Source organism: Salvelinus alpinus, chromosome 2 (assembly GCF_045679555.1).
Source record: "Salvelinus alpinus chromosome 2, SLU_Salpinus.1, whole genome shotgun sequence".
In the NCBI taxonomy this organism is placed as follows: Eukaryota; Metazoa; Chordata; class Actinopteri; order Salmoniformes; family Salmonidae; genus Salvelinus; species Salvelinus alpinus.
Genome location: NC_092087.1, coordinates 47828450 through 47853018, shown reverse-complemented (window position 1 = coordinate 47853018; position 24569 = coordinate 47828450). Strand labels below are relative to the sequence as shown.

The 24569-nt window shown below is 42.9% G+C and overlaps 2 protein-coding genes across 8 annotated transcripts; one reads left to right on the top strand and one right to left on the bottom strand.

Annotated features, from left to right (window-relative positions):
- Nucleotides 1-819: 819 nt before the first annotated feature.
- On the bottom strand, nucleotides 820-7975 carry LOC139563341 (bombesin receptor-activated protein C6orf89 homolog). 7 transcript variants are annotated; one of them, XM_071382018.1, is made up of 8 exons: nucleotides 7896-7975; nucleotides 6789-7157; nucleotides 6160-6325; nucleotides 5873-6039; nucleotides 5401-5549; nucleotides 4934-5069; nucleotides 4394-4517; nucleotides 820-4071 (listed from the first exon to the last, which is right to left on the bottom strand). In XM_071382018.1, the coding sequence occupies exons 2-8, from the start codon at nucleotides 6975-6977 to the stop codon at nucleotides 3989-3991; spliced, it is 1014 nt and encodes a 337-aa protein (XP_071238119.1). In that variant the 5' UTR covers nucleotides 6978-7157; nucleotides 7896-7975; the 3' UTR covers nucleotides 820-3988. The 7 variants fall into 7 exon arrangements, with proteins under 7 accessions (XP_071238119.1, XP_071238105.1, XP_071238087.1 ...); XM_071382004.1 differs by having other exon boundaries at nucleotides 7821-7967; XM_071381986.1 differs by having other exon boundaries at nucleotides 6789-7217; nucleotides 7821-7966.
- Nucleotides 7976-8192: 217 nt separating this feature from the next.
- Nucleotides 8193-23824, top strand: LOC139563386 (ADP-ribosylation factor-like protein 8A). Its single transcript, XM_071382031.1, has 7 exons — nucleotides 8193-8676; nucleotides 17437-17517; nucleotides 17683-17756; nucleotides 17866-17959; nucleotides 18905-18972; nucleotides 19356-19426; nucleotides 19852-23824. The coding sequence occupies exons 1-7, from the start codon at nucleotides 8554-8556 to the stop codon at nucleotides 19905-19907; spliced, it is 567 nt and encodes a 188-aa protein (XP_071238132.1). The 5' UTR covers nucleotides 8193-8553; the 3' UTR covers nucleotides 19908-23824.
- Nucleotides 23825-24569: the final 745 nt, after the last annotated feature.

The following is a 24569-nucleotide window of genomic DNA, read 5'->3' as shown; positions in this document are numbered from 1 at the left end:
GGCAAACCAGAGCCTCACACCACCAGCTCAACTATCGAAGCCAGCTTCACATAAATACAATGCATTACCTTTCTCCGAACGAGCGATCATTAGTGGCATGGGTATTTGTGAGAATAGCTTCCCATGTCCGATAGAGACCCTTTCCTTAATCTTCCTTCTGAACCTCCCCTTTTCCTCTGAATCTATTGTGTTATAACCAAACTTTTTGTTTAGTCCACTAGGGACAGTATTTACTGTATGTTATTATGTATTGTATATTCTGTAATTGTTTAATTAGTTAGTAAATAAATAATTGAGCCAATGTGTGTATGGATGATTCATAGTAAAGGCTGGGTTCGTGCAGATAACCAAGAATTTTACGACTTTCAGATGAGACTGATATTATGTAAAGAATAATTAATGACTGATTGACTGCTATTGATATAAAAGATCTTCATGTATTTAAAAAAAATTATTGAACCTTTATTTGTCAAGTCAGTTAAGAACAAATTCTTATTTACAATGACGGCCTAGGAACAGTGGGTTATAACTGCCTTGTTCAGAGGCAGAACGACAGATTTTTACCTTGTCAGCTCAAGGATTCGATCTAGCAACCTTTTGGTTACTGGCCCAACACTCTAACCACTAGGCTACTTGCCACCATTTAAGAATGGATTTGGGAGATAGCCGCTTTATATAAACTAACTCTTCCGTGGTGCACCAGGTTATTAATGAGTTAATTGTTGCATGGTTTAATTCAATCACAATCAATCAAACGTTAGGTAATCGATTTGATAATAGCTTGGCATCACATTAAAGAAGCCAGAGACGACACAGGAGTGCATGAAATCAAACTATTTGATATAATGCTCTGATTTTAAGATCCAACATGGAAATTATTGCACATTTTATAACATCATGATTTAAAGGGATATCAAAAATACAATAGTCAAATTAAAGTGTTGATTTCCATGACACCTATTAAGCACACACAACCAAAACAAGTGTCCAATTCTTGACTCACATTGCAATTTGATCATACAAAACTATTGTTCAAAGCCAATAAAAAAAGGTTGAATTGCCGCTGTCACCAAAGTAATCACATTTAAAGCCAGTGATATACATTGCCCCGTTTCAATACAAAGAACCCACAGTGGACTGCTTGAAGGACACCAAATTAAGTAGCCTTGAGCTTGCTAACAGAAAAATAAAATAGGGAGAATATTAGCTACAGATAGTATGCCAGTTAATGTGATATTACCTATTATAAGTCTTTGGTTACTGGACCCCAAAAATCTTTGGTTATATCACATTATCTGGCATACAATCTGTAGCTAGGATAATATATGCAATGACATACAGTGCACTATAAAAGTAAGGCGTGATAAGAAAAAGGCAAGCTTGAACTCAAGGGAAATGTGTCAGGTTTAGGAAGGAGGTGATGATATTGGTTGGTCAAAGCTGAGGGCCTTGAACCACAACTATATTTTGAGTGGCAAAGAAGATGTAATGGTAAAGATGTCTCACCCACCCAACTGGGTTTCAGACAGTAGAGAGAACCTGAGAGCCACTTCCTGTGTGGATTCTAATTTATATCCACCCAGAGAACTTTGATGGGTGGATATAAATGGCATGTTATGGAAGGGTCCAGAAACTTTTTTGCTATTTCATTTGTTTGAGAAACTTACCCCAACCAGCAATTCACTTCCTCGTTGTGCAGTATGGTGGCACTGAAAAAACATGAACAAATCTCCAAAAACATCCAAATACTTAAAAACGGAAAAGCTCTCAGTATAGTGATGCAGTTCTTAAGATGTACACATGAAATTGTCTCAGCAACGTTGTATTCTATTTTGGATAAGTTCCTCAAAAACAAGTGGAATCGCAAAGAAAATGTCTAGACCCTTCTAGCATGCCATTTACATATATATAAAAAAAATCTAACTTCTTTAATAGACTATTTTTGGCACTATCCTCCGAGTTCATACGAAAGAGGGAATTGGACATGTGTACTACCAAAGAACAGATGCATTCATAGTATGTATTATGCAATATGGCAGTAGTACATGCCACTACATCCACAGTCATGAAGAGATGAACAATAATAACCACTTAATAGCTTAGGTTCCAGTACATGGACATCATTTGAACTTGAAACAATAAATAATGATAAAAGAAGACAGCTCCAACAGGGAAGCTGAAAAACAGATGAATTTAAAATGTTAAAATATAGCTTAACAATAAGGCCATAACGTGACAATGGTGAATTCTGAGAGATTAAAACTCTATAAACATTATGTTGACAACAGAACAGGATCAAATCTCTGAACATCGATAGTCCATGTCGCTATTCACATAATAATAAGGAATTCCCCTCAACCATGCCCACAAATTGAGGAAAACAAAACTTATTTCCCAATGACCCCCAGTGTAAAAGAGCCAACTTTGTCATCCATTTTTTGGTAGACAGAAATAACAAAACATGGAGAAAATCTGCTGTGTTGTTCAATGTACATGTAACCAGGTCAAAAATCACGACCAGCGGTTCCAAATGCTCCCACACAGGGAAATGGAGCCTGCGAGAAGAGCCCTGTGGCTTCAGGCTATTCTCGGCGTGGGAGATGTGGGGACCTGGTGTCTAAGTAGGCTTAAGGTAGCTATGTGTGTAGAAAACATTTAATCATAGGTAAGACATTTAACTTGTTTAGTATAGTCCGTTTGTAACGCCACTCACTACTTCTTTTTTTGTGTGTTTGTCTTGGCTAGCTTAATGTTCCGGTCGGTAGCCGGTAGCACTCACTCGGCTGCTAGCACCATCATGTAAAGGCGCATGAGGGAAGCCCTAGAATATTTATTTTTTCAAAGTAGTGAGAACGCAAGCAATGTTGAAACAACAAAAAAATTGCATTTGAAAAATGTTTTGGCTGTGAACCAATGGGGTAACCTAGGTAACTACAGGTTGTTTCCCCCACAAGCGGCAGGGCCGCAACATTTGATCTAATACCGACTGGGACTATAACGTTAGTGACAAAACATCAAACACTGTGACATCATCAACAAATTCTGGCTTGTTAGTGCTCACGCGGGAGACTGGATGACATGGGAAAAAGCAGTGACAAAACAAAAACAGTTAGTGAAAAGAACCTTAAGAAATAGAATTTCAGTCTTTCTGAAATTATGGCACAAGCACTTATCGTCAACTATATATTAAATACAATATCTGCACTTTCAGTAATCAAATGCAATTCACCAAACTGACAAATCAATTTCATACATCCTCCTAACCAACTGTCATTGTTACACTAGCAGCGACATGTTGGACTTAGGTGATGAATACGGTCCGGTATAAGAGTGAGTAGATGAAGGGAGGGCAGCGCCACAAAACTGTCCCATTATTCCTGTTGTGGCTGTGTGATTTGATCACAACTAAAAAACATAACCAAAACAATCTTGAACATTTCAACTGAACAAAACAGAGGCAAGACCTTCTGCTGTTAATCAGTCACGCTCCATTTTTCCTCTGAGGCAAACAGTCCGAGTTTGAGAACATTCCAGCCTCTTCCTCATCGAGACACACACCTCCAAGCCTGAGAGTGGTCTCTCCCTGCTTACAACCATCCAGTTGTCTTAGATCTGCGAAGGGATATCAACGAAGAGGCACAAGTAGGGGCTAGAGAGGAGTTTGGTATTAGGCCAGAAAGGGGTAAGGGTTAGAGATGAGTTTGGTATTAGGCCAGAGAAGGGTAGGGGAGATGAGAGGTGTTCAGATTTCTTCACTATATCTTGTGCCTGTGGTGAGTGTTCTTTCCCATACCTAGAGGAGGGCGGGACTAGCCTGCAAGGGACGGTTAAAAGGTCCAATCACACTCCGACTCTACAGGAAGTGATATTCTCAGCCAGTCTGCAGATGTCTGGACTGGAGTGGAGTTTCAACAGTTCTGTATGACAGAACCCTTGACTCCCTCCGTCTTCCTCCCATTCTGTCTCATTCAGTTGTTCCTCTCCTCCCTCAGAAAGTGGAGCCGTCACAAACTATGTTTTGGTCTCGGCCGGGGAACAGCTCCATCTGCCAGTAAAGCGGGTCAGCGTACACTGGCAGGGTCAAAGCACAAAGGTCACAATGAGGTCAAACTAAATGCAAATTTGTATAGGTCTAAATCAGGCTTTGGTCTCGGCCGGGGAACAGCTCCATCTGCCAGTAAAGCGGGTCAGCGTACACTGGCAGGGTCAAAGCACAAAGGTCACAATGAGGTCAAACTAAATGCAAATTTGTATAGGTCTAAATCAGGCTTTGGTTACTGCCTAGCACAAACACACGATTCAAATAATTAACTAATAATGGTCACAGTATACTTACAATATTACACAGTATACTTGCAGTGTGTGTGTGTGTGTGTATGTGTGTTCTTCTCACCCATATCTCCAGGTCCCAGCCAGAGGTTGAAGGAGCTGCAGTGTTTCTGACAGTGGTGGACAGGGAGCACTCTAACTGTGGGCAGGCCCTCTCCTACCACCAGCCAGCCCAGCACTCGCACCCCCTAAAACACACACGCACAAAACCACTGTAACAGCACACGGCTGAATCAAGACTAACACCATAACAACAAACATACAGTGCCGTCGGAAAGCATTCAGACCCCTTGACTTTTTCAACATTTTGTTACAGCCTTATTCTAAAATTGATTAAATAAATAATTTGCTAATAAAAACTAAACCTGAAATATCACATTTACATAACTATTCAGACTTTGTTGAAGCACTTTTGGCAGTCATTACAGAATCGAGTCTTCTTGCGGGGTATTGTGTGTAGATTGCTGAGGATTTTTTGTATTTTTAATCCATTTTAGAATAAAGCTAACATAACAAAATGTGGAAAAAGACAAGGGGTCTGAATACTTTCCCGAAGGCACTGTACATGCTTGTCTATTTGGACTTCGTTAGAGGCCAGACTCACTCTGCTCTGAGAGTTGGCACTATGCGTGACCAGGCAACGCTGCAATGTTGTTCCGGCGCTGTCCAGTAGGGGACATAGATCAGCGTTGGGGAACAGCCACCGTAACACCTTCTCTCTGGCCACAGATGTAAACCTCCTAGAGAAAGAAGGGGAGGACACTGAGAAATGCATCCTTATTTTCTTCCTTCCTTGAGACCTGTTTACTGAATGACTAAGTCATGCTCATTCATATGCATGTGGGTGTGGTTGGGTTTCTATGTGTGTGCATGTGCATATCTGCACGCAAGTGTGTGTATCTACATTAAATTTTATTTGTCACATGCGCCGAATACAACAGGCCGTACAGTGAAATGCTTACTCACAAGCCCTTAACCAACAACGCAGTTTTAAGACAAATACCTACAAAAAATAAAAAATAAAGTAACAAATAATTAAAGAGCAGCATATACGTGTTAGTGTGTGTGTACCAGAGCAGGGTGAAGTTTGCTGGGCCCTGTGGAAAACACTCGTCATGTGACAGTAGGTTGTCCTTCTCCACTAGTATACTCATGGAGCCGGAGTGCGCTGAGTAGAGCTCCTCTAGCTGCTGCCTCTGCATGCACAGATACTCCCCACCCTGCATAAAGACAGAGGACATACGTCAGGCACAGGGCAGAAAAGACTGCCGACGTTAGCTAAATGAACTAGCACAATATTTATATGCTGTGATGGACCTGTAAACAATAAGCATACTGAACACTCACTTTCAGGTACATTGTTGTTTTTACAGTCTAACAAAAACTTTTCCTTTAAGTGATATTGTTGTTTTCCTGTTGAACTAAAATGTATATTTGAGTAAATTTGTATGGTTTTAGTGTTTCAAGTTTTATTAGCCATACAGTATGTACGGGACACGCATGGTTTACATCGTCCAACGAAATGCTTACTTGAATTGCTTACTTGCAGTGGTGGTCGTACCTTAAGCAGCACAGGCTGTGGCCCCCTGCGCATGGCTGCAGACTCTCTGAGGGTCTCGGGGACCTCCAGCACAGAGGAGACCTCTGCACAGCCAGAACAGTTGACCAGGCCCTGCCGCAGAGCCCCCACACTCCACCACTCATGGAAACCTACAGGAGAGACAGTCCGGAAGCTGTTATTACACACACACTGGCTAGGAACAAATATCCATCTATAGTGAACAACTAAGAATAGTGTCTAACATAGGTCTTTTCCCTCTGTAACTGTACCTTGCAGGTTGTACTTCTTGGCGATGGGCAGAGCTAGTAGTCTGACGTGGCTGAGGGGAGAGGACCAGTTGTGTCCCCCCGTGTACATCACACCTAGCTGGGGCTGAGTGTGGGGGTAGGTGAAGGCCAGCACCACCACCAACAGAAAGCCTACCGCTACCACAAACTACAGTAAGGAGATGAGGACAAGTGAGAGGATGGTTGATCAATGCAAAGATTGACATTAAGGGTTGCCTTATTACCGGGGCAAGTGACCCAAGTAGACCTGCAAGTTGAGCCTGCTCTGAGGTTTCCACCAAAATGCAAAGAATTCCAGTAGTCTGGTCTTGCTGGGTCCTCCCGTGTGTAGGTGAATAGCCACTTTACATTTTCAGGCAAGTGATCATAATCTTCCGGCAACCAAAAAAATGCTCCTGACTTGCCCAATTGGGCGAGTGCCTTTCAAACCTTAATGTCAATCCCTGCAATGTGCTTTTGATATGTTGACTGGCATATTATTAGCTGATGGACATCGAAAGTCCCATTGCTTGATGTATGATCTGTGGCCACCACACGTGTGTGTGTGTGTGTGTGTGTGTGTGTGTGTGTGTGTGTGTGTGTGTGTGTGTGTGTGTGTGTGTACATCTTACCTTGATAGTGGCTCGAAGGATGGGGAATTGTGGCGGGTCTCGTCGAGGCTCGTTGGTCTCCAGGACTTGTTTGATAAACTTCTCGATCTCCCTCTCCGACATGCCATAGCGATACCCCGACTGGCGGAGAATATCGATGCTCTCTGACAGCTTGTCGTAGATGCAAGGCTCACTCAGTGTGGTGCCCATGACAAACGTGGTCCAACTGAATCTAGTCAACAGTTATTTTAGAAGGGACAGTGCCTCTAGTCTTTGGTTTGTTGCTGTGTAACTCATATTCCCTCGGAGGTTGGGAAAAACAGCACTTCCAAAGCCCCAGACAGAAGTTACACAAACAATCCAGATGATATAGTGGAACTTGGCCTTGGACTGTGGTCAAAAACATACACCATGTCAATGTCAACACAAGCATTCAGAGGCCCACGTGAACTGTAAGCAACAACAAAAAATGGTTAGATTGACATAGAGTTGAACTTGGTAGACGCGTTCTGTACATTTGTAGTTTTATGTTAAGGACATATGTCTCTGCCTGCTTAGATGTTCTCCCAACGTTTTCAACCTCTCAATTGTTTGTTGACAATATTGTCATGTGCACAAAAATGTAACCTTTATTTAAACTAGGCAAGTCAGTTAAAAACACATTCTTATTTACAATGACCCTAACGCCGCAGGGCCAATTGTGCGCCACCCTATGGGAATCCCAATCACGGCCGGTTGTGATACAGCCAGGAATCGTCCCATGGTCTGTAGTGACGCTTCTACCACTGAGATGTAGTGCCTTAGACCGCTGCGCCACTCGGGAGCCCCAGTGAATGCAGTTTTTATCGTTTTACCTTTATCATGAAATGAGTGTGTCAGTTGCAGCAGTGGGGTAAACAAATAAAGTTAGCTAAGTGGCTAGGGTCAGATATTTAAGAAAATTAGTCTCTGCTAAGTTAGCTAGTAAGCTAGCTAACTTAGCTACTAACAGGTGTAGCTATATTTTATAAGATCAAGTAAACACCATATGTCAAACAGTGAACACGAACTCACCGTAATTAACGGTTAATGTGCAATTACAGATCTAGTTTGTCTTGTTCATATTTAGCTTCGTGTCGACCAACCAACCTTTTCCCACTTTTCTTGGTGCTTGAGAATTTGCGATGTCACTTGACTTCCCTGTTTTACAGATTCAAGTTGAGAGTGTCAACATCAGATTCGAGTAGCAAAACTTAAGATTGATGTTTAAATATACTGTAACGACCCTATAATTAGTACATTTGTATGAATTAAAACTAACGTATATTCTTACTCTTGTTTGTCTTGTATTGGCAGTATTTGTTTCGCATGTATAAAATAAATAAATAGACGAATCTGCCACAAAATGTTATATTTAGTGTAATATATCTTATCAACCGGTAGAGGGCGCACCTTCCAGAGTGACGTTTTTACACCTCAGTGATCGCAACTGCAGCTACTCATACTTGCTCCTTTCATCAAAGCGCCCCTTTCCGCGCATTGTTTCGTGGATCAGCTGTGCATGGATCTAAAACCCCACCCGATTAGGAAGGAAAGAAGGAAAAAAAAAGCAATAATGACCGCAAGAAAATAAGAGGCTTTAAAAACAATTAACATTCTGTAAGGCGTAAAATCAAAACACCGCCGTTTATATTGCGATCCTTGAGGACTGAAACGGGTTACATCTTCGCATTCCTCCCATTTGATCGCAGCGGCGGTGAAGACATTCAGTCAGTTGATATTTTGCTACCCTAGCCACTCTCTCAAGATGATAGCCCTTTTTAACAAGCTGTTGGACTGGTTTAAACAGTTATTTTGGAAGGAGGAGATGGAGTTGACACTGGTCGGTCTGCAGTATTCGGGGAAAACCACCTTCGTCAACGTAATAGCGGTAATTTCTCAGTTTACTCGCTTCGTCTGTGTGTGCACCGATTACGATGGGAATAGACCTTTGCACAAAGTAGCGGTCTCGTGATTGAAACGCCGCTCCTCCTTTCAATTGGTACAGTGTCGCAGCATTATTCGTAATCCGGACCGTTTCGTCCTGGCTAGAAACAAATAGTCTCTGTGTGTGTGTGAATAATGTCTAGATGTAATTGAATAGGACGATATGCTATATTCATTGGCCTATATGATTTATTGAGGGATGGAGACTGCATTACAACCTTGAAATGGTACACTGTTATTTCATTGTACTCCAGAGTGTAAAATGTGTTGGGGATAAATCTGCACAGGAATGTCCAAACCAAGGTCTTGGATTAGGATGCTGATACTGTTTACATGGATGTATGACAAGGAAGTAGAAAAGGCCAAGACTAGGACCAGAAATGATCAAGGCATAGGCCTACATTGGTTGTAGTACTTTTACACACTGCAGGCTACACCAGGCCCTAAAATATTGTATCTCTCTGACATACAACCAGTAGGTCACAGTTGGGCTGTACATTCGATATTGGCCTCCACTCTGATTGTATTCATTGTATCACCCACTCCTCATTTGCTTCTACTTTGTGGCAACAACAACCCCTTTCACCTGCTCCATTGCAACACTGTATCAAGCCTCTCACCAGGCAGCTTGTGATTGTAGTGATATCCTTGCAGTGTGGTATGTCAATGGGTTTATAATGGTTTGTACATTCTACAGGTATTTTTGTATGAAGAGGACATGATTAGCCTATCTTGATTCGATTTTGTGTTAATACTGTAGGTGTGTGTGTGTGTTCACCCCTCTACCAGTGCTGATGAGTATTCCCTCTGCGAACACACACAAAACCAGGCTGTGCAGAAGAAGGTCATATGTGTATAAATTCACCCGTTTATAGAGCGCATAAATTAAACCTGGACCTCACCTCCTTGCATCTGCCTGCTCCAGCTGAGCCCAATCTCCCAGCCCTATCTTCATCCCCTAGCCTAGCAAGCTGCCTGATCTTGCGAGCTTACATGAATGTTCGCTGCACGGATATGCAGTAATCAGCCTTATGAGGCTACCCAGGCCCTGCCTCAGACCCTGCCCTTGCTCCTACCCAACCTGAGCCCAATCCTCATCCCCTGCTCCAGCCCATCCCCAGGCACAGCCAGCCCCAGCCAATTACCCAGCCTCAGCTCATTCTGCTGCCCCATTCACAGCTCCAAGTCCAGCCGATTTCCCCATCTCCATTTTCTGCCCCATACTCAGCCTATTCCCGGCCCTGTGCCCATCCCCCAGGCCCACTTAGTTCAGGGTTCCCTAACTCACTGTCCGGGGCCATATCCGTCTGGTTTCATAGACCGTCCAATTCCCAACTTCCTGATCCTTATGGCGTATCTGTTGAGCTGCCACAGGTGGCAGTGAGTGGGGTTGTGCTGTCTTGTTTGAGGAGTGAGAATCAGAAGGCTGTCAGCCCTGGCCCTGGCTCCCCACTGAGTGTTAGACAGGGACTTGGGAAGATGGTGACTTAATGACTCATCCTTGTTTGTCAGATCCTCCCATCTGGCAGTTTTGTGTCTCGTCTGTCTCATAACAGTCCCAGTGAGTGGCAGTTAAGTGTCATTTATCGGTCTGCTTTTATTACACAACTGAAGGCCCAGAGGCTAACTCAGCCATGCTCTGATCAGTATGCACAGGTTATGGGTGACTGCAGTATGATCACATAGTAGGTAAGTGTATTTTTAATGGTGTAGTTTTCTAACTTTTTGGGATGACACTTTCCGATAGGGATGTAATGTATAGAGCATAAATGGCGTTCTGTTCCATTTTAATACAGAGGGAATCATATCAGTTCTAGACATTACATTTCTATGTCCAGGTTGTTGTGAAAGCATTGACGCAAGATCCCACTCGTACTAAGAAATCCAAGTACAGATCTGTAGGCTAGGCTATAGGCTATGTAACAAGATGGCGCCGACAGACATGGTCGCCCTGTTCCTAGCTCCTAGTCTACTTTGCAGTATTTATTTTTTGCTGTGTTATTTCTTACATTATTTGTGCTTAATGTTTCTTGCATTATTACATACAGCCGAAAATAACTTTTGTATATTAGATCGGCAGTCGCTCACCAGCATTTCGATCAGAAATGAGGCTTTCCTGAATTGGATCTTTTGTTTGTACCCCTGAGGGAATTTCACTCATCCCAGGGGCTGCTCAAAGACGCCGTTGATGGAAAGACGAATATGGAGTGGGCTTTAAGTCTGACTCAGGATGCGTACATACCATCCACCGCTTCCGAGTATATTACTCGCTAATGTTCAGTCCCTGGACAATAAAGTAGACAAGCTCCGGGCGAAGAGCTCCTTCCGGAGAGACATCAGGGACATACTTTGTAACATACTTTGTTTTACGGAATGATGGCTCTCCGGATATACTGTCCCTGTCCATACAGCCAACAGGGTTCTCCCTTCATCGTGCGGACAGGAAGAAATAACTATCTGGGGAAAAGAAAGGTGGAGGCGTATATTTCATGATTAACTACTCATGGTGTGATTATGGTAACGTACAGGAACTCAAGTCTATTTTTTTTCTCCCAATCTGGAACACCTCAACATCAAATGCAGACCGCATTACCTCCCGAGATAATTCTCTTCGGTCATCGTCACGGCCGTGTATATCCATTCTGCCCCTCCCCCCCTATAGACAGAAATCTTTGGTCTGACCAATCAGAATCTATGCTTCTAGATTGTTTTGATCACACAAACTGGGATATTTTCCGGGTTGCCTCCAAGAATAGCATTGTCGTATACACTGACTCGGTGACTGGGTTCATCAGGAAGTGCATAGAGGATGTTATTCCCACTGTGACGATTAGAACTCATCCAAACCAAACACTGTGCATAGATGGCAGCATTCGCGCAAAATTGAAAGCACAAACCACCGCATTTAACCATGGCAAGGTGACTGGGAACATGGACGTGTACAAACAGAGCTGCTATGACATCCGTAAGGCAACCAAACAGACAAAACGTTAGTGCAGGGACAAAGTGTATTTGCAATTCAATGTCTAAGATGCAAGACATATGTGGCAGGGACTCCAGAAAATCACAGATTATAAAGGGAATACCAGCCACGTCTTGGACACCGACGCCTTGCTCCCGGACAAGCTAAACACCTTCGCCCACTTCGAGGAAAACACAGTGCCGCCGACGCGAGCCACCATCGCCCACAAAGACTTTGAGCTCACGTTATTCGTGGGCGACGGGAGTAAGACATTTAAAACGTGATAACATTCGCAAGGCTGCCGACCCAGATGGCATCCCTAGCCGCGTCCGCAGAGCATGTGCAGTCCAGCTGGCTCGAGTGTTTTTTGACATATTCAATCTCTCCCTATCCCCGTCTGTTTTCCCCAAGAAGGCACTAAGACCCTCACAAACTTCTACCGATGTACCATTGAGAGCATCCTGTCGGGCATCCTGTAGGGCTCTCCAGAGGGTGGTGCGGTCAGCCCAACGCAGTACCTGGGGAACGCTGCCTGCCTTCTTAAGAGTCTCCTGGGTGGGGCAGTGGTCTAGGGCACTGCATCGCAGTGCTAGCTGCGCCACCAGAGTCTCTGGGTTCACGCCCAGGCTCTGTCGCAGCCGGCCGCAACCGGGAGATCCGTGGGGCGACGCACAATTGGCATAGCGTCGTCCGGGTTAGGGAGGGTTTGGTTTGGCCGGTAGGGAGGGTTTGGCCGGTAGGGATGGTTTGGCCGGTAGGGATATCCTTGTCTCAGTATGTAAAAATGTAATAAAATGTATGCACTCTACTGTAAGTCGCTCTGGATAAGAGCGTCTGCTAAATGACTAAAATGTAAAATGTTAAGACATATACAGCACCCGGTGGCACAGGAATGCATTTACAACCACCTGAGCCACGGCCTGTTCACACCGCTACCATCTAGAAGGCGGAGACAGCTGGGACCGAAGAAACAGTTTTTCAATCTCTATCTCCAGGCCATCAGTCTGTTAGTCACCACTAGCCGGCCGCTGCCCAGTACCCTGCCCTGAACTTAGTCACTGTTACTAGCCGGCTACCACCCGGTACTCTACCCTGCACCTTAGAGACTGTTGCCTTATGTACAGTACATAGTCATTGAACACTGGTCACTAATAATGTTTACATACTGTTTTACCCACTTCATATGTACATACTGTATTCTAGTCAAGACTCATCCTATATACAGTTGAAGTCGGAAGTTTACATACACCTTAGCCAAATACATTTAAACTCAGTTTCTCACAATTCCTGACATTTAATCCTAGTAAAAATTCCCTGTCTTAGGTCAGTTAGGATCACCACTTTATTTTAAGAATGTGAAATGTCAGAATAATAGTAGAGTTTACATACACTCAATTAGTATTTGGTAGCATTGCCTTTAAATTGTTTAACTTGGGTCGAACGTTTCGGGTTGCCTTCCACAAGCTTCACACAATAAGTTGGGTGAATTTTGGCCCATTCCTCCTGACAGAGCTGGTGTAACTGAGTCAGGTTTGTAGGCCTCCTTGCTCGCACACGCTTTTTCAGTTCTGCCCATAAATGTTCTATAGGACTGAGGTCAGGGCTTTGTGATGGCCACTCCAATACCTTGACTTTGTTGTCCTTAAGCCATTTTGTCATGAGATGTTGCTTCAATATATCCACAAAATTTTGCTTCCTCATGAAGCCATCTATTTTGTGAAGTGCACCAGTCCCTCCTGCAGCAACGCACCCCCACAACATGATGCTGCCACCCCGTGCTTCACGGTTGGGATGGTGTTCTTCAGCTTGCAAGCTTTCCCCTTTTTCCTCCAAACATAACGATGGTCATTATGGCCAAACATTTATATTTTTGTTTCATCAGACCAGAGGACATTTCTCCAAAAAGTACGATCTTTGTCCCCATGTGCAGTTGTAAACCACAGTCAGGCATTTTTATGGTTGTATGGAGCAGTGGCTTCTTCCTTGCTGAGCGGCCTTTCAGGTTATGTCGATATAGGACTCGTTTTACTGTGGATATTGATACTTTTGTACCTGTTTCCTCCAGCATCCTCACAAGGTCCTTTGCTCTTGTTCTGGGATTGATTTGCACTTTTCGCACCAAAGTACGTTCATCTCTAGGAGACAGAACGCGTCTCTTTCCTGAGCGATATGACGGCTGCGTGGTCCCATGGTGTTTATACTTGCGTACTATTGTTTGTACAGGGGAACGTGGTACCTTCAGGCGTTTGGAAATTGTTCCCAAGGATAAACCAGACTTGTGGAGGTTGTGGATGGAGTTGTGGAGTTGTGGAGGTCTTGGCTGATTTCTTTTGATTTTACCATGATGTCAAGCAAAGAGGCACTTAGTTTGAAGGTAGAGCTTGAAATACATCCACAGGTACACCTCCAATTGACTCAAATTATGTCAATTAGCCTATCAGAAGCTTCTAAAGCCTTGACATTTTCTGGAATTTCCCAAGCTGTTTAAAGGCACAGTCAACTTAGTGTATGTAAACTTCTGACCCAGTGGAATTGTGATACAGTGAAGAAATCTGTCTGTAAACAATTGTTGGAAAAATGACTTGTGTCATGCACAAAGTAGATGCCCTAACCGACTTGCCAAAACTATAGTTTGTTAACAAGAAATTTGTGGAGTGGTTGAAAAACAAGTTTTAGGTATTACTGCACTGGAGCTAGAAACATAAGTATTTCGCTGCACCTGCGATAACATCTGCAAAATATGTGTACGTAACTAATCAAATTTGATTTATGTACAAATATGTTTTCATATAGGATGGGATAGATGAGGTGAGATACACCCTCCTCCCCCAAATAGCAGACTGGGACCAACAGGGCTAAATGCAATCTATTATAGCTAGGGCCCTTACTCTTTTCTTACCATGTGACCTGACCAGGACAACCTCAAGGCCTAATTCCTTTTCTGGTCAGGTCATGCAGTCAGGGAAAAACTCAGGACCCCAATTATATCATCATCTCTAGACAGGGAGTGACATTATGCTTAAATGGCATCTCACTTAACAATGAGTTCCATGTGACGTTGATACAATGTTGTGAGGTCTTGTGAGGACAATGGCCCTCCTTGACAGGATGCCATGACAGGCATTCACTGAGAGATTTTTATTTTTTATTTAACTAGGCAAGTCAGTTAAGAACAAATTCTTATTTACAATGACGGTCTAGGAATAGTGGTTTAACTGCCTTGTTCAGGGGCAGAACGACAGATTTTTACCTTGTCAGCTCGGGGCTTCGATCTAGCGATTTTTCGGTTACTGGCACAGCGCTCTAACCACTAGGCTACCTACTCTGGGATCCTCTCCAATATTTAGGTCAGATGTTGTTCAGTGGTTATGAAGGAGGAACAAAGGCCTCACTTATTTCCTCCCAAGTTGATATGAAGTCACTCCATGATCAAAACAGTAGGCTTGGCTGTAGGCAAATCCTATTGACCTTTTTACATAGGCTCCCTGTTTGGGGTTTCTATATCCAGGAATGTTTGCCCTTTGAATAAAAAGTGATTTCTCTAGTTTTGCTATCATTTCCATTTGGACTGTTTATGGAAGTTTACATCTTAATCTTAGGGATTTAGGTCAAAATCACAGTTTTGATTGATTCCATGGGAACTTTGAGCTCACAATCTTTGCATTGGGACATATGCAGCTTTTGCATGAGGAAATACACAACAGATAAAGCTCGCCACAGTTGCGTCCATTGATCCCAATTGATCGTCGGGCTATGTATTATTTGAAATACACAAACAGGCTACACACAGTTCAGATAGGCCTACACACAAGTGTATGAACCCCCTGCCTGCTTCTGAAAGTCTGTGAGAGACTTATTCCCTTGGCTGAACAGGTCTTTGCTAGTAATGTGTCGGTCTGGGCTGAAATATAGTTCTAGGTTGCATTAGTCTTGTCTGAGCCACTTCTACAGCATGATCAGGTCAACACATCGCCCCCGGGACCACGGAAATTACACTAGTCTTAGGACCCTATAGAGTGAAAGTGGAATATTGATGTCAAGTAGAGATATGGCTTTGTGCCCTAGTGTTCTACTTTGACTTAGTATACTTCTTTAACCTTTGCCTCAACCGAACTGACTTCATAAACAAAGTGCATCAGGTGGTGGTGTGGAATAAGCTTGTTTTGTAATGATGGCACAAGGACAACCGCAGTGGGTGCTCTTTAAGTTGTTCGTCCCTCTGCTTCCTGTGTTGTGCTCAACTCGAAAAGGTCGTTCGTCAAAGAGAGTACAGTAGCAGTATTCCGACTGTACAAGATGGAGGCTTTCTTCTTGAGTTAACCTACAAGCGCCTCAAATGGAGTCTTTTCACAATGCATTTTACTCATATTTTTCACTATTTGGTTTATATTTCTAAACTGATTTAGACTTGGAGATTAACATGACACTACCGCTGCGTATGTTTAGTCATTTTCAGCTGAACTCGTGACATTTTTCCTGAAAGTTGTGTTGTCTAGGCTGAACTCTGGTGTCAGCATTCTGCAGATTTAATGACTAGTCCGAAATGTCAGCTCCGGGGTGAAGTTTCCCCTAGGTACAGATCAAACATTCCCTTTCCCTCCCCATTCCTAACCTTAAAAAGGGGCAATCTGCAGTTGCCACATACATTTTTGGAATTGTGAATGAATGATATGTACTCATTGATTCTTGAAGTATATAACTTATAAATGCCTCATAAGCTTAGTTCAACTGTCGTACCCCATCAGAAACCTATATATATATATATATATATATATATATATATATATATATATATATATACACGCTTGTTTTACCTTTTTGTTTGTAAACAAAGTAAACGTAAACAAACACTATATAGCCTCAAAACATGGTTTAATCTATCACTTTGATATCATGGATGGTCAGTCCTTGCACCCATAGCTCTGTCTATGAATTTGAGAGCAGTTCCATTTCTCCAGCCCCTTCCCTTAGCTTTTTATCGAAAGGGGCGGGGAGGCTCTTTGTTACTGTTTCAACCGATGGTTGCCCCTTTAAACATAAGTGGGGGGAAATGCGAAACGGATCTAAGGTCAGCGTCTAGAATCGACTTCAACTTAATGAAATAGTTAAAACTATAACTTTGATCTCATGCATGGCCAGTCCTTGCATCCATAGCTCTGTCTATGAATTTGAGAGTGGTTACATTTCTTCAGCCCCGTCCCTCAGCTGTTTACCAAACCTGTGGTGGGCGGACTGCTTTGTTATCGCTTGCTTGAACCGCACATTTGCCCCTTTTATAGAAAGACCTATTGACAGAGTCATTGGTATTACTACCTCATTTGATAATGTTAGCTTCCCTTTAGAATAAAATAGAAAGTGAGGCTTATTTCGTTGTATCCAAAGGTGGCTAGATAATTCATTGATCCTGCTTCATGAAATACGCTACCACCTTGCTTTCAGGTGAGAAACAAAGTACATAGGCCTATCCCACTGTACACTGAGATCTGAGTGTCTACGGTACAGGAACCCTATTACCTCTTCTTCATACACACCTCCCAGGATGCATCTGATGACGTAGCCTGGGGAGTGTGATGAAAGTGCTGCTGGCCGTTGGGATCAGGTGACTTGCAGTCATGTCTCTGAGTTACGCATCATCGTCCAATATGGCTCATAATAATGATGAATGTGTCTGCTGAACGGTACTGCGTGTCTAACGGTCGCTCTCTCCGTCTGTCCTCTCCACCCCCCCCTCTCTCCCTCCAGTCAGGGCAGTTCAGTGAGGACATGATTCCTACAGTGGGCTTCAACATGAGGAAGATCACCAAGGGCAACGTCACCATTAAGGTCAGAGCGTCAGACCTGATGACGAGAACAGGCAATGTTTTGATGATGAGCTGGACTTGTCCTTGGTACTCATGCTGATAGTGTGTGTACGTGTCAGGTTACGTGAGACTGAGAGCGAGTCCACGTGTGTGTGTGTTTGTACGCTTACATTCCATTGTTCTCCAGCTGTGGGATATCGGGGGTCAGCCTCGATTCCGGAGCATGTGGGAGAGATACTGCAGAGGAGTCAGTGCCATTGTGTGAGTATACACACACCCTCATCAGAGATCCATGTACCCTTTTTACCTTTCACATGCTCATGCAGTAATACGTAACGCTGAATCTCTCTCTCTCTCTCTCCTCTCTCAGTTACATGGTCGATGCTGCAGACCCAGAGAAGATTGAGGCCTCGAAGAATGAACTGCACAACCTCCTAGACAAACCCCAGCTACAGGGGATCCCAGTGAGTACAGCCTTTTACAAAAATATGATATTGGTATCGGTGTGTCGACGTTACTGAAGAGGTCAAGATGAGTGTAGGTATCGCGGAGTATGGAGGAATCGGGCAGCAGTGGCTCAACTTGACCTGAGCCGTACACAAGTCGAGGGGCCGGAGGTAGGAGAGGAAGAGAAAGAGTCGAGGTTTAAGAGAGACGGGGGCGAGCGACGAATGGACAGAGCAAACAACTGGGTGGTGGTTGAGCAGTGCAGGTTTACTAGCATCTCCAAGGCTAGTGCCGTAGCAGTGCTGGAGGGAGGGATGGATGGAGGCGGAGGTGGGGGAAGGACAGAGGGAGGGGATTGTGTGACTCTGTCTGGGGCCGGACGTGTATTGACTTGGGGGGGGACCATTAGCAGACCTGGGCAGTGCAGTGAGATCCAGACAGGATGGCAAATGATTCTCGGACTATTGTTAGTATCGGGTCATCTTTACATCTTTAAACACGTCACTGCTCTCATAGACATGACGATAGGGGCCTAGCACACAGGGATGGATGACACGAGTCACATCACACATGCTGCTGACCGGGGTGAGGACATGTTTATTTAAAGCCGTGGGGAGTGTGGCTGTCAGCCATTTTAAATGAGAGAGGGAAAATGGATAACGTTGTTCTGACACTAGCTAGCTATTTCTCCACTCACATCAATTCACTTTAGCTGCCTTTTGTTTCTCCACTAGCAGATATTGGCTTCCAACTGTTATTTGGAATGAGCTCTAGTTACTGTGTTAGAGCGTTAGCCTGTGAAATGTAGTTCACAGCTCCAAGTGGACTACACAGCTCTAGTAACAGTGTTATAAAGCCTGTGGAATTTATTGTTAAATGGAATTGGGTTTGCAGAAGAAAAGCCTAAAAGCAGGTGCATTGGCAAAGGCAAAATCACTCATGTCATTTCCGTTGACTCTCAGGTACTGGTTTTGGGGAACAAAAGAGATATTACGGGTGCCTTGGATGAGAAGGAGCTGATTGAAAGGATGTGAGTATGGGAGCTCTGCCATTTCCTTTAGCGTGATTTGCATAATCTACTGTGTGGGTCTCTGTCTGTCTGTGTTTGTTCTTGTCTGTGTGTGTCTATGTCTGTCAGTGTGTCTGTCTGTCTCTGTCTTATATGTCTCTGTCTTTTGTGTCTTATGTGTGTCTGTCTCTGTCTTTTGTGTCTTATGCGTGTCTGTGCGTCTGTCTGTGCGTCTGTCTGTGCGTCTGTCTGTGTGTGTGTGTGTGTGTCTGTCTGTCTCTGTGTGTCTATGTCTGTGTGTCTTATGTGTGTCTGTGTGTCTTGTCTGTCTGTATGTGTCTGTCTGTGTGTCTATTTGTCTGGGTAATTGAAGTTTTTCTCTCTTTAACATTGCCCACACACAGGAACCTGTCAGCCATCCAGGACAGAGAGATCTGCTGTTACTCAATCTCCTGCAAGGAAAAAGACAACATTGGTAAGAAAACAAATGGTTAGATGATTCCGAGGGGTTGGGTTAAATGATTCCGAGGGGTTGGGTTAAATGATTCCGAGGGGTTGGGTTAAATGATTCCGAGGGGTTGGGTTAAATGATTCCGAGGGGTTGGGTTAAATGATTCCGAGGGGTTGGGTTAAATGATTCCGAGGGGTTGGGTTAAATGATTCCGAGGGGTTGGGTTAAATGATTCCGAGGGGTTGGGTTAAATGATTCCGAGGGGTTGGGTTAAATGATTCTGGGGGGTTGGGTTAAATGCATTCAGTTGTACAACTGACTAGGTATCCCCGTTCCCTTTTAATGTTACGTAATTACATAATAATGGCCTGATAACTATACCTTTATACTTTATGTGTCGTTGGAGTAATTGAAACAAACAAAACAATTGTGTTTCTATCTTCTGGCAGACATCACACTACAGTGGCTGATCCAGCATTCCAGAACCAGGAGGACAACAACATGAGGCCTCAACTTACTGGATGACCCTGCCCCTCTCCCCTCCAGGACCACAACTCCAAGACCAACCGTACCCCTCCTTCTCATCTGCTCTCTCCTCTCCCCCTCCGTTCCTCCCTTCTCTCATCGCCCTGGTTCCATTTCTAGTCCCTCCGTTTCACTCCTACCCTCTTGGTGTACACAGATCTGAGAGGATTGGATAGGTGTGAGCAATATGGCCGAATATGGAGCCATCACCACAATGCTTCTAAATCTCCAATCTTCTCGGATCTGCGTACATGGAATGAGTAGAGGCTAAGAGGAGGGGCTGTCCTGTCATCCTCAGCTCTCCTTTATTTTTTATTTTTTAAGGTATCTGAGATCCCTGCATTTTACTCTTTAAAAACACCCCCCCCTCGACCCCCCTACCTGATTCCGTTCTTGTAAAGAGTGTGTGAAAAATTATGATTTGCACTGTTTGAATTGTTTTGGTATGCATTTTTTACACTTCAGACTGGATAATGTTGACTCTTGACAGTCACCCACTGAGTAGTTATTGACTGTTGCAGATTTGTTTCTTTAGTTTTTTTAAAATATATACTATACTTGTGCAGTGTGGGTCTGATTGGATGAGATTTTGGTCAATGAGGTAATATATTTTCACCAGCTCAAATGAATCATGTTAGCCTGTCATTCAAAGTTAAAACTACTCACGCAGACACTCACTCATTCTGTCTACTATCCTGTAGCTTCACAGCCGTTCCCATAGCAACATGGTGGCCATTTTGTCTCTTAACCTGATCAGGTGATCAGCTCTGACCAATTATTTGTTGAGATTTATTGGACGCAGTCATTTCTCCTTTCTCTTGCATGTTTTATCTAACTGAAAGGAAAAGCATTCCACTACAATATGAAGGACACATACGTTTAATACATAGGTCAGCTCACAAGTTAGCAAAACTGAGATATATGACATTACAGGAAATTGTTCCATATTGATGCAACATAAATCAATAAAGTTTCATGCAGGTTCGATATGGTTGACAATAAGTATAAGAATGTGACGGTCTTAAACAAACATGTTCACCTTAGTGCTGCTTTTCAAACATCTTTTCTCATATCACAGTCAAAGTCTGTTCCAATTCCAAATGCAAAACAATGTAATATAAGATTGATATCGTGTTATTTGGGGTAGATTTGGACCCTGCTTTGAGTTGTTGTACATATTCTCACCAATAGCAGTTTGCAACGTTTTACTTGAACCCTCCTTTTAAAAGTCTTGCGGGACACTGTCATAACAGTGACGTAAGTTATGTCAAACAGTCATGTCTGCTTATGGCAACGGATGAGTTGGAGAGGTCAGGTGGGGAGATCAAGTAAAGTGTAACTATTGCAATCAGACACTTTAGCTAGCTATACCCAATGTTACTTAACAATATTTGAATTGGCTATTCCTATGTCACCTCACATTAGCATGCATTGACATTCACACGCTTTTCCGTCTGACATGTATCTTACTAAAACACATGTCCATGAATTGTAATGAATGCTACAGTACTTGCCATTTCATATAACGTGTTTATAAGGCCATGTTTATGGACTCTTAGGCTTAGGTTTTCTTTTCATGTCTTAACTTTGAACATAACCACGAAAAAAGATGCAACACAACAATTCAATACTAAAATCAGCGGTATGTTCTTTAAAAACATCTCATAGAGCACAGAAATGATGTAAAGCACACAATATCCAACTTGTATATTTTGTTTCCATCGGGTTTTGTCTGATTATTCATAGAATATGAATCTAGCCATTGCCTCTAACAGTTCCTCCCTGTTGGATCTGGAGATTTCAGCTCATACTTTAGTTTAGTGCCATGTACTGTACTGTAGCTATAGGGTGCATACTAGTAGTCTACTGTTGCTTCCTCCCCCCTTTTCTCCTTTCCTACATTCACACAGATATAAGCGAACTAGACTGGTTAAAAGAGGCATCCATCCACCATATTGCTTTCACACGTCCTGTCTGTCCAGATCATTTCAGGTAAAGACGATGAGTTGAGCCGAGGAAGTCCCTTTTAGAGTATTGAGGTGCACCCCTAGTCCCGTTCTTCACTTCAACGCCACTCCATAGGCGTAATACCTGTTTAAGGTTGCTAGTCGTTATTTGAAGTTGGACGTTTGTACCTGACAGAATGTACCATGGGTGAATTGGCTTGTTTAACACAAAGTAAAAATGGTCTTGTCTCTAAAATGAAGTGAAAGGTGTAATTTGTTCCACGATGCACCTGGCTACAGTAACTGACAGTGATGTGTTTCAGTGTTGTTGGTTAACAGTAAAGGACGTCTTCGTCTTAGTTCCTCTGCCTGAGAATAGGAGTCTCTTGCCTTATGCTGAACAGGCCTGGTTGTGTTGGGTTTTATGTGTGTGGGTTCAGAGAAGTCTGGTGCCAGTCTGTTTCTGCTCTCTTGACAATTCCATAATGCAATGTTTAGATTGACAATGGAGTTGGCAAAAGCACATACAGATCGGGGACTAGGCTAGGTTCAGAGTACAGTGAAACAGAGAGAACTCATATCATGACTGTCTGCTGGAATTATCTCAGCCTTTATTTTCTCTTTTTACATTTTTTTAAATGATTTTTGTTTCAGTTTAATGTTAATAATACACCTGCTTTTTGGCAGAATATACACATTCCTGATTAAAAGGAATCAGTACTAAGAAACGGAGCTCTATGTACTAGGTGTTTTTAATACTTTCAGATAGGATCTTGTACATAGCAACTTTCAACCAAAATAACTCTCCTGAATATCAGGCCTGATGAATATGGCTATTCTTTTAATACAAAACTACACACACTTTTCCTACAGCAGCTGTCTGCAGCCATAACAAGCTGTTATGAGAGCCAGGAGGTTATCCTTGTAGCAGTCTTCTGAATGCATTGTGATAGTGTATGCCATTCTTATGGTGGGGGATGATGGGTTGTCTGTGTCTCTGTCTGCTGTGAGCGAACGTGTGATTTTGGATGAGTGGGTGGTGCGTCGTTCCCAGTGGTTAGCACATCTGAAATGCAGTGGCGCGTCCTTCTCAGTTGTTAGTACCTCCTGAAATACTATGGCGCGTCCTTCTCAGTTGTTAGTACCTCCTGAAATACTATGGCGCGTCCTTCTCAGTTGTTAGTACCTCCTGAAATACTGTGGTGCGTCATTCTCAGTTGTTAGTACATCTGAAATACAGCTGCAGTTGAGAAGCTCAAAACTATTAGTTTCCTCGCTCTCTTAATACATTATGCAGAGTGACTTGCAGGTGAACTTAGGGCACATTGACTGATTTTTCACTTAGTCGGCTCGGTGATTCGAACAAACAACCTTTCTGTTACTGGCCCTGTGCTCTTAACTACTAGGCTACCTGCTGTATTAATACATAAAATACATGAAACCAGGCTGACCAATTGACTAGTGAAAGACCAATAAGGCCACATTAACATATTAAATATATAATTTCATATTGGCACATATTTAAATATTTCCATCATGGTTCATGAACCTCTTTGCAGTGGACTACAGTAAACCAATCTCTGCTCTATGATCCCAGCATAAGGAGGAGAGTGATCCACAAAACTCTTGAATCAAACGTCCAACCTGCTGTTTGTGGAGCTCCCAAGGACAAGAGACATGGTTAGCCAGTTGAACTAAAGGCCACAGTGTGAATGTACAAAAAAACGACGTCTGATCTTTGCAATTTCTTTGAACTATTTTTCGATATCAGTTGATGTGGTCGACAAGGTCGGACAAAACATAAAGTCCAGGTGTCTCTGTCATCATGAGGACACACGTGACTTTAATTAATGTATCTTCATTTTCTGTCTGTCAGTGACCACTCTGTATATGTCACTATTGTTATCTTGAGATGAGAATAAAATAAAACTGTCCCACTCTGTAAACCCAATTTATGGATTTTTTTCATTGTTTCATTGTATGACTGTTATTTATTATATACAGTACCATTCAAAAGTTTGGACACACCTACTCATTCAAGGGTTTTTCTTATTTTTTACTATTTTCTATATTGTAAAATGATAGTGAAGACATCAAACTATGAAATAATACATATGGAATCATGTAGTAACCAAAAAAGCGTTAACTTCTTATGGCTGGGGGCAGTATTGAGTAGCTTGGATGAATAAGGTGCCCAGAGTAAACTGCCTGCTATTCAGGCCCAGAAGCTAAGATATGCATATTATTAGTAGATTTGGATAGAAAACACTCTGAAGTTTCTAAAACGGTTTTAAAAATGTCTGTGAGTATAACAGAACTCATATGGCAGGAGAAAACCTGAGAAAAAATCCAACCAGCAAGTGGGAAATCTGAGGTTTGTAGGTTTGCCTATCCAATATACAGTGTCTATGGGGTCATATTGCACTTCCTAAGGCTTCCACTAGATGTCAACAGTCTTTAGAACCTTGTTTGATGCTTCTACTGTGAAGGATGAGGGAATAAGAGCTGATTGAGTCAGGGGTCTGGCAGAGTGCCACGAGCTCACTCAGGCGCACCCCCGTGAGAGGTAGCTGCGTTCCATTGCATTGCATTGCGTCATGAATTTGGATTTTGGAAATAAACGCACAAACAAAAAGGAGGTATTTGGACATAAATTATGGACTTTATCGAACAAAACAAACATTTATTGTGGAACT